Here is a 15844-nt window from a genome sequence, read left to right as displayed (position 1 = left end):
ATTATGTTATGTTTATTTAATAAATATATTTATATATAATATATATTATATGAATATAAATATTTCTGAATACATGTAAATATTTTCTGAATATATACTGTATGTATGTGTATTTAATACAATAAAAAAAACTTTTATTTTGGACCCGATTAATCGCGATTAATCGTTTGACAGCACTACTTATGTCTTTTCATTGCTGGGTTTAGAAATGCATGTTGTTTACATTTTGAAAACGTGCCAAATCTACCACCCTAATACGTCACGCGATAACGCGCTCACGCTTTCTTCCTGTCGGCGACGCACAGCACAGCGACTCTACTGCTAGAAATCCCAAACCCGAAACTGTGCAGTAATATGACCCTATGAGAGAAGCTCGCACAGAATGAAGGCGCAGCAGCGGTGAACCGATGAGCGTGCTGCAGGACATGTCTGGTGACGTCTCCGCGCTGGAGGTGGTGACGGTCGTCGGAAGAGCGGTGTGCGCAGGCGCGGCGCTGACAGCCGCACTCTACCTGATCCGCAGAGTCTGCTTAATAATGGCCTGGAAATCCGGAGGAGCGAGCCATGCGGAGCTCGTCAACAACCTCCGCAGTGAGTTTAGCCCGTTTTGTGTTTCTAAAAGAGCAAAGGCAGTCGTACTTACTGCAGCGCTTAGTAACCGGGGTTTGTTTACGTCTTTGCAGTGAAGGAAAGTGCGCGTCTGTGAACTAGCATCGCGTTACAGCCGAGGGGAAAGTGCGTGTTTTAGGATGGCATGAGTCCATCTCAGCGTTGCTCCTGCGTCTGTTTTCTGTTTCAGACAAGCACATGGTGGCTGCTGTTTAAAACATACAGTGCGCTTCAGTGCTCTTCGTGTTTGTTAGCTAGCTGCTAGCAGTCTTATATGTGATCGTCTCTCTCTCAGCACCTGCTGATAATCTGCTCTGTTTAAATGATCGCTATAATATTATATCTCTTTTCGGTGCATATGTTGTATCGCTTTGACTGAGCAAACATGGTCCATGACACAGCAGTAACTGTGTTAGCATACGGACTGAATCTAGTCGTTCCTGCAGGTATACATATTTGTATATAATAATGAATTAGGTAGATTTTTCCTAAGCGCCCGATTGTTTTTATTTGTTCAAATGTGTAGTTGTTTAACAGTCGTACGTGTAGTTTGTGTTGTTCAGTGGGCGTGGCACACCACATGCTGCTAATCTGCAGTTTAGTTTTTTGAGCATTATTAATAACAACATTATGAGATATTATTAATGCTGCGTACATTAGACCTACAATGAAATCGATGGCTATCTAATATGGATTTTCTTTCTCTCAAATCAAAATTGTTTATTTTATTGTTAAAATGATATGCTTTTGGCTTACCTGGAGAATGTATCTAATCTATTCATAAAATGATTATTTTTAATGTAACATTGGCCAGAGAGACTAATAATGCTGGTCTGGCATGTAACCCGTCCTCCTGAACTCCTGGCTTTATTCTGAGGTCAAGTGGTCAGTGTGCTATATTTAGTGCCGCTTGCTTAGACAAGTATCACTGTTACTGCTCCTGCTACTTGGGGTTAGTGATTTGAACTGCTAACTTAAACTTGTAACTTGGCCGACCAATGGAAGTCAATCGTTTCTCTCACCATTGTGTGCTGGAACGTGTTTGACTCTTGGTTGTGCCATGCAGTTTGTGCTTAGTCACTTTAGTCACTCAAACACTTAGACAAGTAGGTGTCTACTTACAGATTCTCCAATATATATATATTGACTAATTACTAAATGGTCCAGATTATGGCCGATGGCCAGAATTCTCTACTACTATCCAACGTCCATGATTGTTTAATAATGTGAGAGATGTTGGGAATACCTCATGTGTTATTGCCACTATTGATTTGCATCAGTTGCATGCCTTCTGTAAATCCAGGTCAGAGGTTTTTAGCATGGTGTTTGACAGACATGCTGTGCCTATAGCCTATATAAGGATTCACTCCCATTAGACTTTGCCAAATAATTAGCTAGACACAACTAGGCCTACAGTATCTCTACGAAAGTTGGTTAAAATTTTGAAAGGGTTTGAGAGATATAGGCTACTTCCAGTGATCATCTGTCTGAAAGTGTAAATGTGTAGTATTTACTATGTTTAAATATGCACACGCTGCTATTAAAAGTTAAGTTTTGTATACTAAAATTGCTGACGTGCCCCAAGGTTTTGCTACTCCAGTATTTCCCATACCATAAGCACAAAGAAAGATGTACTGTATATGTCTAGACATGTATCTATAAATTAGTGCTGTCAATCAATAAAAAAAATAATTAATCGCACATTTTTCCTAAAATTAATCGTGATTAATCCCACCTAACATTGACGTATTTAAATATATCTTACATTTATATCTTTGAAGATTATATATATCTTCAAATTAATGTAGAACTGACATAAAGACAGTAGATTGTTTTAATATTTCTTTAGTGGCATCTTTTTTCAGTGTCATTGATACCAATAGTATCGATGTCTCTATGAAATAGATAGTTTCCCTAATATTTAACCATTGACTAAAGCCATTCAACATTACAGAATAATTGAGAGCTATCAATTTGAACATTTATTATATATTTTTTTTAAATAACATCTAGTTTAAGTGAACTGAAAACAATCGTCACATTAACTTATTATAACAAATGTCATATTCAGCTACCTGTGCCCTTCAGCAAGTAGGAAATATAGGCCTACAGAAATTGAATAAAGTTATCAAACACTTCAGTTCTAAATTAAACAGATGAATCCTTAAAGCTACTAAAGTTATTGATTTCCTGTTTTTTTTCTTCTTTGATTAACAGACGTCACAGCAGCTGGGTTATTAGGTTATTTGGCTGCTATTACTTTAAGAGCTGCCGCTGCTGAACGTGACACAGATCTGACACGCATGCTTAAAAGTGGGCCTATATATAACAAGCCTACTTGCATGCAGAGTTTTAAGGCTGTTTTAATTACCTTTTTGGTAACTTGATGACATAAATACGAAGAGCACATGCTACAAGCACAGTATAACAGCAGCTGACAGGACAGGAAATTAATTTTTTACTGACATAAGGCCTGACAACGTCATCTCAATTTTGACAGCATATTGTGTGTGTGTACATATATATATGTGTGTGTGTATTGTGCTCAATAAGTAGAGCATGGCACTAGCAGTGCCAAGGTCATGGCATTTCCTAAGAAAAATGCAGTGTCATTTTGGATAAATTGTCCGCGAAATGCACAATTGTAAATGTGATTTACAGAAACAGATCAAGAACCTTTGTCTTTAGAGTACAAAAGGAGATATTTTGAAGAATATTCACGCTGATCTTTTGAACAAGGGTTGTGAAGGTTCTGTTGGAACTGATATTAGAAAAGATTGTACATCATCCCCTGGTTTCACAGACAAGGCTTAAGCCTAGTCCTAGACTAAAATGAAATTCTGAGCTGTTTCAACTGAAAGAAACTTGCACTGACTGATCTTAAAATATGTCAGTAACTTTGTTTTGTCTCAAGATGCACACCAGTAAAGTTTTTTTCAAAAAATTGCTTAAATGTCTTAGTTGACCTATGGCCTAATCCTGGATTAGGCTAAACCCTGTCTATGAAAACGGGCCCGTTTATGTTGTATGTATATTACAGTGGTATTAAGCCATCAGTTTGAATGCGTTTGTGTTTTTTGTCCAGAAAATGGGATCATTAAATCAGACCGCGTGTATGAAGTTATGTTGGCCACAGACCGTGCCCACTTTTCCAAATGTAACCCATACATGGACTCGCCACAATCTATAGGTAAGCTCCTGTTCAGAGTTATTCATTTGTTGGCACAATGCAGGTGTCTTATGTGGCCAAATCTTAGTGAAACAACATTCCTGGTTTCTGTTTTTGCTGCTCTGCAAGCCTAGACCAGCCACTTTATTTTCCCTGTCTTTCTAAAACAAAAGGATTTGCTAATTCACTGGAATAGTCTCGAACTGACATCCGAAGGTACATCCTCTTCTATCCAGTCTAGACATCTTTAAGCTGATTGCAAAGCAAAGTGATGTCTTCTGGTTCCAGTGTAGACACAATGTTAAACACAATGCCGAATTCTGGTGATTCTGTTGATGTTTTCTCTTTGGGATGAAAGTCTTTTTTTGTAATTTTGTGCAGGTTACCAAGCAACAATCAGTGCACCACATATGGTAAGTCAAAACTGCTTTAGCAGCATTTGGGATAGCAGTTACTGGCCTGTTTGAGGTAGGCGCTCATGAACGCTAATCTGTATGCTGTAGCACGCGTATGCTCTAGAGCTCCTCCATGATCACCTGTATGATGGCGCGAAGGCTCTGGATGTGGGATCAGGCTCCGGAATCCTGTCCGTCTGCTTTGCCAGAATGGTGAGTCTCTTCACTGCCGGTCGCAAACATGGGATTTCTTAGGATTTTCACAGTAAATGTAGAGTAATGGCATGCAAGCAATTATGACATATGGATTACTTTTGTACGTTAGAACAATTAAACAGTGTCTGATACGGAGGAGCAAACATAAATGAACATATTGGCAGACCTACATTTTTTAGAATGTAAAACACAGAATTATCCCTGTGGCAGGTTGCATATACTGCTTAGACTTAAAACTTAGTCATCCATCTTTTTTTTTTAATCTTTAAGACTGGTCATAACTTTTTAAAACCAGTTACATGAAAAGATAGATTGGTCTAATTTGAATCCAAAAAGTAAGACTGATCGATTGGTAAGACAAGTATGACACTTGCTTAACTGATAGTTTATCAAACTAGTTCTTAAGGTCTTAACTTAGTTGCTATATTTATGCAACTGCCTTCTGAATGTACTCATTTATATTTTTTATTATTTTCTTAATTTTCTTTAAAAAAAACAGTTCAATTCCTGTCATTTTTTCTTTTATTTATTAAGTCTAGTAAGTTGGATTCTTTTTTTATTATTTTCCTATTTAGTTTTATTTTGGTACATTTGGATTAATTCTACTCATGGTACGGCAGCAAAGTTCCTTGATTATTACGCCGGAATGAGAGTATAGTTCCTAGCCATATTTGCCTTGAAAATCGCAACTTTTCATTTTTCCGTCAGTCTTAATACATGATGTAACTGCAGAAGAGTCGAGCTTTAAATAGGAAAATTATCGAAACTCTTTGGTTATTTTTGAGCGAGATGCTAATGGTCTAATCCAATTCAATGATCTATGCTAAGCTAAAAGTGCTACCGCCAGACCCGGAGATCGGCTGAATAGATTCAAAAAGGGTAAAACTCAACTGTTTAACTCTTGGGGAGTTGTAAAATGAGCCTATTTCCAGAAAAAGTGGAGTGTTCTTTTTAATAAGGCTTGCACCTTGCTGTCTTGTCGGAATGCCTCTCCATAGTAGTATAAAATTAGCCCAATCCTCTGAGTAACAGTTAGAATGAGTCTGTTTACATATGGAAGCTGATGACTCTTCTTTTCTTTGGTTTGTTCAGCATGTGCATCCAACCAATCACAGGCTACAGCACCTCCAAGTTTTTATATGCAAAAAATGAGTAGTTCCTTTTGAAGTTTCTGAAATGTAGTTCCTGCAGTGGGGAAAAAAAAAATCTAATAAAAATAAATTTTGTTATTGCATATGGATGTTGAATTAAGTTTAAGAATTAAGAAAATTCTGTCATTAATTACTCACCCTCGTGTCATAACAAACCTGTAAGACCTTGGTTCATCTTTGGAACACAAATTAAGATATTTCTGATGAATTCCGAGAGCTCTCTGATCCTCCATAGACCGCAAGAATCCTAATACAATTAAGGTCTAGAAACGTTGTAAGGACATCGCCATTTTCAGTATCACATACGTAAACAACATATGTACGCAGATACGTTGTTTACATTTAGATCAAAGCGTAAACAACGTATCCACGTACATACGTTGCACGTAGGGTGATGCGGAGAAGACGAATTGTTGAAAAAAGTCGTTATTTTTGTTTCCTTTGCACACAAAGTATTCTCGTAGCTTGTTGTCACATGGATTATTTTACACTTTTTACACACTGATGTCACGTGGATTTTTTTAACGATGTCCTTATTACGTCTCTGGACCTTGATCATGGTAGTTCCCTTGCTGTCTATGGAGGGTCAGAGAGCTCTCGGAATTCATCAAAAAAATCTTAATTTGTGTTCCGTAGATGAACGGAGGTCTTACGGGTTTGGAACGATATGAGGGTTAATAATTAATGACAGAATTTTCATTTTTGAGTGAAATATCTCTTTAATTCAGAGCTACATTGAATGAAAAATCATTCATTTACTTCTGCCAGTTTGGACCTCCATAGTGTGACAGTAGTTTGATGAGCGTGTGCATTACAGTGGATGTGTTGTGGTGTTTTACAGGTTGGGCCGAAGGGGAAGGTGATTGGCATTGATCATATAAAGGAGCTTGTGGAGGATTCTATTACTAATGTAAAGAAAGACGACCCTAGTTTGATCACTTCAGGGAGAATCAAACTCATTGGTTGGTCTACTTACCCATCTTTGGTCTCACTATTGTTTTTTAAACTTTGTATTTTATAATGTATTCATTTTTTTAGCAATGCAGCCAAATTTTGGCTGATTTTGATTAGCCAAGGGTCAATACTATTTACAGTGGTGTTTTGTTTTTGCATATTTGTCACACTTGAATGATTCAGATCATCAAACTAATTTTAATATTACTCAAAGATAACCCGAGTAAATACAAAATGCAGTTTTGAAATAATTATTTCATTTATTAAGGGAAAAAAGCTGCCCAAACCTACCTGGTCCTATGTGAAAAAGCAATTGCCCCCTAAATCTAATAACCGGTTGTGCCACCCTTTGCAGCAACAACTGCAATCAAACGTTTGCGAAAACTGGCAATGAGTCTTTCACATCGCTGTGGAGGAATTTTGGCCCACTCTTTGCAGAATGGTTTTAATTCAGCCACATTGGAGGGTTTTCAAGCATGAAAGGACTGTTTAAGGTCATGCCACAGCAGTCAGTACTTTGACTTGGCCACTCCAAAAACCTTAATTTTGTTCTTCTTGAGCCATTCAGAGGTGGACTTGCTGGTGTGTTTGGGATCATTGTCCTGCTGCAGAATAACCCAAGTGCGCTTGAGCTTGAGGTCACAAACTGTTGGCTGGACACTCTCCTTCAGAATATTTGCCCAAAAGTCTTGGGGATAATCAAGATATTTTGTGGCAAATGTGAGCCTTTGTGTTCTTTTTGGTCAGCAGCGGCTTTTGCCTTGGAACTCTCTCATGGATGCCATTTTTGCCCAGTCTCTTTCTTATTGTTGAATCACGAACACTGACCTTAACTGAGGCAAGTGAATCCTGCAGTTCTTTAGATGTTGTTCTGGGTTCTTTTATGACCTCCTGGATGAGTCGTCATTGCGCTCTTGGAGTAATTTTGGTCGGCCGGCCACTCCTGGGAAGGTTCACCGCTGTTACAAGTTTTCTCCATTTGTGGATAATGGCTCTGACCGTGGTTCGCTGGAGTCCAAAAGCCTTAGAAATGGCTTTATAACCCTTTCCAGACTGATACATGTCAACTATTTTGTTTCTAATCTGTTCTTGAATTTCTTTAGATCGTGGCATGATGTGTGGCTCTTTATGCTTCATTTTGTCAGACAGGTTGATTTCTTGATTCAACAGGTCTAGCAGTAATCAGGCTTGGCTTTGGCTAGTGAAATATAACTCAGCTTTCTAAAATAATGTGTTTAATCACAGTTCTTTCTTGATTTAACTAATTTAATTAATTTTTCACGTAGGGCCAGGTAGGTTTGGACAGCTTTTTTCCCTTAATGAATGAAATCATCATTTAAAAACTGCATTTTGTATTTACTTGCATTATCTTTGTGTAATATTAACATTTGTTTGATCTGAATCTTTTAAGTGTGACAAATATGCAAAACATTAGAAAAAACAGGAAGAGGGCAAAAACCATTTCACGGCACTGTATATGTTAGTTAAATTATATGTTATGTTAAGTTATTTTTTCACATATTTTATCACATTTAAATCCATTCCTCAGACTTTTTTTCCTTAGATTTTAGAAGTTTTGACATTTATCAGACAAATTTACATTCAGAGCAGGCCATAGCGGTGTTATTCTGTGATGTTGTCTGTATGTGTGCAGTTGGAGATGGAAGAATGGGCAATACAGAAGAAGCACCTTATGACGCCATACATGTCGGAGCCGCAGCTCCCTCAGTGCCACAAGCAGTATGTTTTCTTTGAATCACAAATACACTCGGATGCCATATTTGTACCTTAAGCCATATCTTTAAAAGAATAATTATTTAAAGTAGAATTGTGTCATCATTTACTCACGATGTATCTGGATCTTCACATGTATGTGTGTTTGTTTGTGTTGTAGTTGCTGGACCAGCTAAAGCCAGGTGGGCGTCTGATTCTCCCGGTCGGGCCAGCAGGAGGGAACCAGATGCTGGAGCAGTATGACAAATTGGAGGATGGCAGTACCAAAATGAAGCCACTGATGGGCGTGATTTACGTGCCTTTAACAGACAAAGACAAGCAGTGGTCAAGGTGGAAGTGACTTCCTGTCCTCTGTCCCCTCTCTCTTCTAGGGCACAGGTGAAACGGTGTGGTCCGGAGCAGACAGAGGCTGCATTTGCCGCTTGTCATCTTTTTTGCTGCTCCATACCATGATGAACTGCTGCACAGTGTTTAAATTTTTTATTATTTTTAAATTGAACCCACCAGCCTGATTTGACCAAACAAAAAAAACATTATAATGTTTTAAATATCTGGTTTGTCATTAACTGCTGGAATGGGCTTGAGTTTGTTTTTGTTTTTTCCCTCTAAAATGCTTTCTGAATGATGAGACATGAAAGCATGAAGACATCAAAACCTATTCAGATTTGGCATTATGGCTTTGTTCACACTGGCAGCCCAAATCGGATTATTAAGGCCGATCAGAGTCAATTCCAGCAAAGGAAAAAAATAAAACTACAAGAAATTTTTCAGTCATTTATGACATCACTTAAAACTCAACAAGTCACAGTTCCTGAAAATACATTCTAAGTCAATTAATTACAATTTGTGTTGCTATAATTTGCAAGACCAGTAATTACCCGCAACACACTTGCACAGCTATTGTACCCTTCAGATTTCCACCCTGTTATAGACAGCTGCCATTGTGACATGTCTGTAATGTCATTTACAGTGAGCGCTGAGCATTAGTGTGTAGATGTGAATGTATAAAATAATGTGTTCTTTGTTGCATTGAATGCATTCAAACCGACAGTTTCTACTGTCTGTTTTTGTAGAAGAAAGTATCTTGGCATCGTGTTGACGCCTACATCGTGGCTACAGCAACCAATATAGACACACCAGATATGGAGTCCACTGTCTGAACCCTGTTTCATCAGTGGCAGTGCAGACCAGTGCAATTTGAAAAACAAATTGCATGCAGTTTGAACACAGCCTGTATTGCACATTAAAGAGTTAGTTCACCCAAAAATGAAAATTAGCCCATGTTTTACTCACCCTCAAGGCATCCTTGGTGTATATGACTTTCTTCTTTCAGATGAATCCAATTGGAGTTATACTAAAAATTGTCCTGGCTCTTCCCAGCTTTATAATGGCAGTGGGCGGGTGTTTCTGTTCAGCTGTCCAAAAGAAGTCAAATAAAGTGCATCCATCCATAATAAAATGTGCCTCACACGGCTCCGGGGGGTGATTAAAGGCCTCCTGTAGCGAATCCATGCGTTTTTGTAAGAAAAATATCCATATTTAAAACTTTAAAACCCCCGATCATCACTAATCACCGGTGCGTGCGCTACGCCTACATCCTACGTCATCACCGGAACTGCTTCCGCTTACGACAGTTAGCGGAAGTGAGAGAAAAGTGTTTATAACTTTTTAAATATGGATACAAAAACACATCGATTCGCTACAGGAGGCCTTTATTCACCCCCCGGAGCCTTGTGAGGCACGTTTTATTATGGATGCTCACGCTTTATTTGACTTCTTTTGGACTGTTGAAAAAACACCCACTGTAAAAAAAAAAAGTTGAGCAAACTTAAAAATGTAAGGCAACCAGCTTCAGCAGATTTTTGAGTTTTCTCAACTTATTTTCGTAGGAGATTGAGTTCAACTTTTTGTTGTATAAACTTAAAACAACAAGTTTAGAAAACTTCTGAAGCTGGGTGCCTTACATTTTTAAGTTTGCTCAACTTTTTTTTTACAGTGCACTGCCATTATAAAGCTTGGAAGAGCCAGGACAATTTTTAATATAACTCCCATTGGATTCGTCTGAAAGAAGAAAGTCATATACACCTAGGATGCCTTGAGGACGAGTAAAATATGGGCTAATTTAAATTTTTGGTTGAACTAACCCTTTAATACCTTAAAGATTGCTGAAACTAATTGTTGCATGTGTTTTGTTTATACTGTATGCCAAGGCCGTAACCATGTCTTGAACATTGGAGGGGACCAATTATATCTATCTATCTATCTATCTATCTATCTATACACTGTGTATATATGCTTTAATTGACGCTTGCACACATTTCTCCACACACACAGAAACTTGTACACTACCCTGCGACTTTTATTGTAATAAAATAGTTTCCATACTGAATCGCTACATTATATTTCTCAACAACGACGTGTTTTTTAAGTAGGACTAAATTCACAGTTTCATTGTTTGTAGGGACAGACAAACATGCAGATAATTAACACATGCACATTTTATCTTTCTCTCTCTCAAAATGGGCATATTTGAGAAATTTCGAGTAGTTTGCTTCACTGAATATAACTGTCGGTCATTTAATATTTCTTTCCTAAAACAGTTGACTAAACATTAAATGATTTGCAGCTTCGCTCTTACCTCGCTCTTTTTCAGTGTCTTCAATCTTCGTGGCGCGCTCAGCATCTGTGAACGCTAAACCCCACCTACTTTGATTTGATTGGTCAGTTCAATTATTTTGACATTGACAAGCGCTGTTAGCCCACTGAGGCAGAGCAGACTGAAAATGTAAAGCTTTTTTTGTCATCCTATCAAGAGCGCTGTGTAATGGAGGACAGCAGATCAATGCAAGAATTTAAAATATTGGGGGGGGGCATTTGGCAACTTCTAATTATTGGGGGGGACTTGTCCTCAATGTCTATGGTGGTTACGGCCCTGCTGTATGCACGTCAGTCGTAATTTTTTGTATGATGATATCTTGTTGTGTATCTTTGATGTTCACAGTAACTTTTTTTCTGTTTTTTTTTTTTTTGTAGGGATGAACTTTGAAAGGATGATCTGGCAATTGCACCTCATGCGCGTGCACGCACACGCACGCACACACACACACATACATACATCCAAATGGACTTCACTGAGGAGAGCTTGTATAAATGCTCTATTTCCATACCTGTGACAGTCTGATGGTCATGAAAGATGGACGTATTGATCAGATTCTTCTATTTAAAAAGTAAAAAAGTGGAATAGGGCTTTGTGCTGAGAATTTCATGCCTGCAGTTTGAGAATTGTGTGAATGCAGTTTTTTTTGGGGGGTGTTATTTGACGCAAGTGCATATTTCTTGTGATGACTTCAGTATTACAGTCAATTGGATTGTTCATGCATCTCAGCGTAATGTAAACGGAACACGGGGGCCAGCCTTTGTGCTGAATCCAGCCTGTGATTAAAACAATTCACTGCTACGTTATGTGTAGGGATGTCTTTGCTTTACAAATCCGTGTTATGGCTTGTGTTTTCAGCTGAAGCATGTGATGCCCAGGCAAAATAAAGCACTTAACATTCAATAACAATTCAATTTTACCATGGTTATGGGATGCTCTTTGGTTTGACGCGAAAGTAAACCTCTTTAACTGTCATAAAATCAGTATAGCGCAGTTTCAATGGCTCAGTATGGGATCATGTACAGTCAGCTGGTCATTATAGCAAACTGAACCCCTAACACTAAGCAGAACTGTTATTCCTGGATGCTTTACCAACCAAATAAATAACAAGAAAAGTTGAAAACATTTTATGTACGAATTATATAAGAATGTATCTGGGAAAATGGTCAATTATTCTCTTTAGCATAATTAGAAAAATATGTACAAACCACAGAATGCTGCCATTAACCAATCACAATCAGGTATTTCACAGAACTGAGTCTAATCATTTCTTTTAGAGCAGCAGCAACAGCAATATGATAAAAGACGCCAGTGTACAAGGCGTATCCAATCAGACTCTACAGTCTGAATTATAGTTTATACACTAGTCAAGCTCTTCCGCACTGACTGAAACAATCATTTCTTTTTGAGCCATGCCTTATACACATAGGCATTGTCATGCTATAAAACAAAAGGGTCCTGTCCAAACTGTTGCTATAAAATTAGAAGCACACAATTCCTTAGAATAGCATTATATTAAGATTTGTACTCATGGAAATGACTAAAGTAGTCAAACCTGTTCATTAGAAGGGGGTGTCCCAATACTTTTGTCGTATAAATTGACTAAAATCTAAAGCCTTGGATTAGACAGAATGCATGAGTTGAATGGATGGACTACTTTTATGGGACTTTTGTGTCCTTGGAGCTTGACAGCAAAAATCATCATCCACTTTCTTTATTCGTAAAACAGAATCTTGAACATTATTTCACAGAAGAAAAAACTCATACAGGTTTGGAATGATATAAGCAGAGTTGGGTCACAAGTTTAGAGCACAAGTGTAGCAATGTTACTGCTCACTTTGAAATGTGTTTCACATCACTGCACTGCTCAAAATAAGCTTGTCTATATTATCTAACATGCAGCAAGTAAAGTCCCACTCAGATCCACACTTGCATACACAGCATTGAGCTAAACCTTCAGTGGTCATTTTGATTGTAAGCAGTTTTCAATGCCAATTCTCTGCATGTTTGTGTGTAACCTGCACGCACAAACGTGGCTTTTGACAAATAAATTCACTGCTAAGCAATGATCTGTTCATTCACTGGTTTCTTCTTTCACACAATCTCACAGTCTGACCTGACACTATATAGAAGTAGAATTTTGATGACAAAATCAACCAAATTGCTTCTCTGTCAATCTAGGTTTGTTTTCACTTCTCAGTATACCTTTAACAGAATCTGTCAAATCGCTATCATAAATGGAAGAGTGCCACAAAGCTGGCCCTTTATTCACCTTGTACATACTTCTTTTTGGTGGTTCTCAACTGTTCACATTGCAAAAATGGGAGACAGGTTTGTTCTGGTAGAGTCAGAAAAAAATTGTTCAGTGCAAATGCAACTGAACATTTAATTGGACATAGAATAACAAATTACATAAGTTTATCAGCTATTATAAAGAGGAGAAAACAATTCCTCTGTATTTTTTGTGTGTGTGTGTGTGTTGGCTTCAAAAGGTATAGTGCACAATCAGACTCGGTGGTGTTTTAAAATGAGGAGGCAGTTATAAGATATATATATATATATATATATATATATATAATTCATGTCCCTGTTTCACTTAATGTGTTTACACTAAGTGCATATAGCCATAGATTCTGTTTACAGCTGAATTTTCTGCTATTTGCCACGAAGATACATCTATCGTTTCATCATTCTGAATCCTCACTAAAAACTGTTTTCAAGCCATTTCATGTTTCATTTTGATGTGATATCAAAGCGGGAGAGTAGTTTACTTACTTTATAATTAGTGTTGGGGAGTAACTAGTTACATGGAATTATGTAATTAATTACAAAATAAAAGTAATTGTAATCAGTTACAGTCACTAAGAAAAAATGTGTAATTAAATTACAGTTACTTATGAAAATGTTAATGATTACAAAGGGGGTTACTTCTGATTTTTTTTCACACGCACTCCCACATACAGATTTAATTGATTTCTTTCATAAATTGCAGTGACTGCTCTAAAATATGAAACAGCAATATTTCAGAAGTTTATAACATGCTTATCCGATAACTCTTATTTTTACTGTATGGGTTTATGTATATGCTTTATTTTTTTAAGTTTTTTCCAAGGCATTCTTCGATTCCAGTGTTTCCTGTTGTAAGGCTCCACCCATCCGGCCCAAGGAAGGTATCCAAATGGTGGATGAAGGGTTCCTGCGTGTTCTGTCTTTCCAGTGTGCAAAGTTCTTCAATTTAAATTAAACTCTAATCTGACTCCATTTTATCATTTAATCTGACTCCATTTTAGCTTGACCTCGTATTTAACTTGAAATACAAATTGATTGCTTGTCCATTTCTAATTTATTATTCTGATATTTGATTATTCTAGTTAACTCTTGACTTTATATTTACTCGTTCATTCGGTTGCTCATGTCTTTAACAAGGATGCAACGTAATCTACTAGAGTCAATAATTACAGAGTAAAACAGAATAAGGTCAAATGTAACAATTTATTATCAGTCAGGTAAATATTGTATGTATTATGTCAATTCCACAGCAATTCAAAGAGATCAAATCATATCAATACAAAACATCGAATTCTCAAAGATAATTCTACGAGTAAAGGATGCATACCTGACTTTATAGAAATACATAGTGTGAGCATTGAGACCCACACTACGGGCTTTCTGGTTACAGAATCGCCCCGACCCTTTTGCCAAATTTCCTTAAGTACTTCAGACCAGAATAAACATCCCCCAAACTGGAGACAGGGACTAACAATTTGAATTTGCTTTGATCAAGCCAAGTTGGCACCTTTTGGGACAGAAGGTAATTTGCATGAAAACCACTAGGCGCTGATCCGCCCCCTACAGTATGCAAAATGTCTCTGAACTCTTAGGATTTGTATTACCTTTTAGTTTACTTCTTATAAGAATGAGACCATTGTACCAGTCGCCCTGAGACAATTCAAATGATACCAAACATGACTGTAAATAACACTTGCATTAATGCAGAACATTACATTTCTGCTATCGACCATTCTGAGTGAGCGAAGGATGGGGGAAGGAAGGGGATGAAGAGGAACTGATGCATATGTGAGAGAGGCATTTTCTTGTATTCTCTCTCAGTGGGATGTGGAGACAGATGTCTGTATGTTAATGCACTGTGTGTGTGTGTTGTCCATCTCAGGAGTTCAAAGTGTCTGAGGTTCTGTAATCCTTACACTGTCATAGCTATGCAAAAATTTGATAAAAAAAAAAAAACAGTATCATAGCTATTAAACTATTTTTTGTTATGATTTTAAAGCTGTATTTAACCTCAGAATGATTTTAAAGTAAATCTGATTTTGTGGTGGCTGTGCTTCAAAGGGGACATTGGATGCCCATTTTCCACAAGTTGGTATGATTCTTTAGGGTCTTCTTGAAATGGTCTCAGTGGTCGTGAAAAACAACACCCTTTTTATCTTGTCAAAAACAGCTCGGTTCACAGCATCTCGTTTCGGTGCATATCTCTTTACATGCTAATGAACTCTGCTCACCCCGCCCCTCTCTTCTGTGGAAGAGCAAAGGATTCGCAAATAATCATAAAAAATATAAAGTGTGAGACTTACTTCTTCTGGAGGTGCAGCTGGATCATGAACAATGGGTACTGATCCATCCTTGAGTTTTAAGTTTTTAACAAAACCTGCCTTGAATTGTCCCGCATTCAGAAAACAGTCTGGAGTAAAGTGAGTTGAGCAGCCAGACATAAACGAATTTAGTGAAAGTGATGTGTGGCCAAGTATGGTGACCCATACTCAGAATTTGTGCTCTGCATTTAACCCATCCAAGTGCACACACACACACCGTGAACACACACCCGGAGCAGTGGGCAGCCATTTATGCACATGGGGAGCAGTTGGGGGTTTGGTGCCTTGCTCAAGGGTCTCACCTCAGTCGTGGTATTGAAGGTGGAAGAGAGCGCTGGTTATTCACTCCA

At 37.7% G+C, this 15844-nt stretch overlaps 1 protein-coding gene across 2 annotated transcripts; it reads left to right on the top strand.

The window, feature by feature from the left end:
• The first annotated feature begins 245 nt into the window (after nt 1-245).
• Nucleotides 246-14023, top strand: LOC306880697 (protein-L-isoaspartate(D-aspartate) O-methyltransferase-like). Of its 2 annotated transcripts, none has more exons than XM_079434416.1 (8): nt 246-591; nt 3695-3799; nt 4160-4191; nt 4282-4386; nt 6382-6502; nt 8149-8234; nt 8389-8558; nt 11262-14023. In XM_079434416.1, the coding sequence occupies exons 1-8, from the start codon at nt 408-410 to the stop codon at nt 11272-11274; spliced, it is 816 nt and encodes a 271-aa protein (XP_079290542.1). In that variant the 5' UTR covers nt 246-407; the 3' UTR covers nt 11275-14023. The 2 variants fall into 2 exon arrangements, with proteins under 2 accessions (XP_079290542.1, XP_079290543.1); XM_079434417.1 differs by having other exon boundaries at nt 285-591; nt 8389-8606; nt 11262-12486.
• The last annotated feature ends 1821 nt before the right edge of the window (nt 14024-15844 follow it).

Source organism: Barbus barbus (assembly GCF_936440315.1).
Source record: "Barbus barbus genome assembly, chromosome: 14".
NCBI lineage: Eukaryota > Metazoa > Chordata > Actinopteri > Cypriniformes > Cyprinidae > Barbus > Barbus barbus.
The sequence above is the reverse complement of the archived record's forward strand: the minus strand, read 5'-3'. Positions and strand labels throughout refer to the sequence as shown.

Bases quoted from the DNA above. Each gene is read 5' to 3' on its own strand.
- LOC306880697 (XM_079434416.1), top strand. From the start codon at position 408: ATGAGCGTGCTGCAGGACATGTCTGGTGACGTCTCCGCGCTGGAGGTG. The intron at 592-3,694 runs GTGAGTTTAGCC...TTTTTTGTCCAG, and splicing joins GCTCGTCAACAACCTCCGCA to AAAATGGGATCATTAAATCA. The intron at 4,387-6,381 runs GTGAGTCTCTTC...GGTGTTTTACAG, and splicing joins CCGTCTGCTTTGCCAGAATG to GTTGGGCCGAAGGGGAAGGT.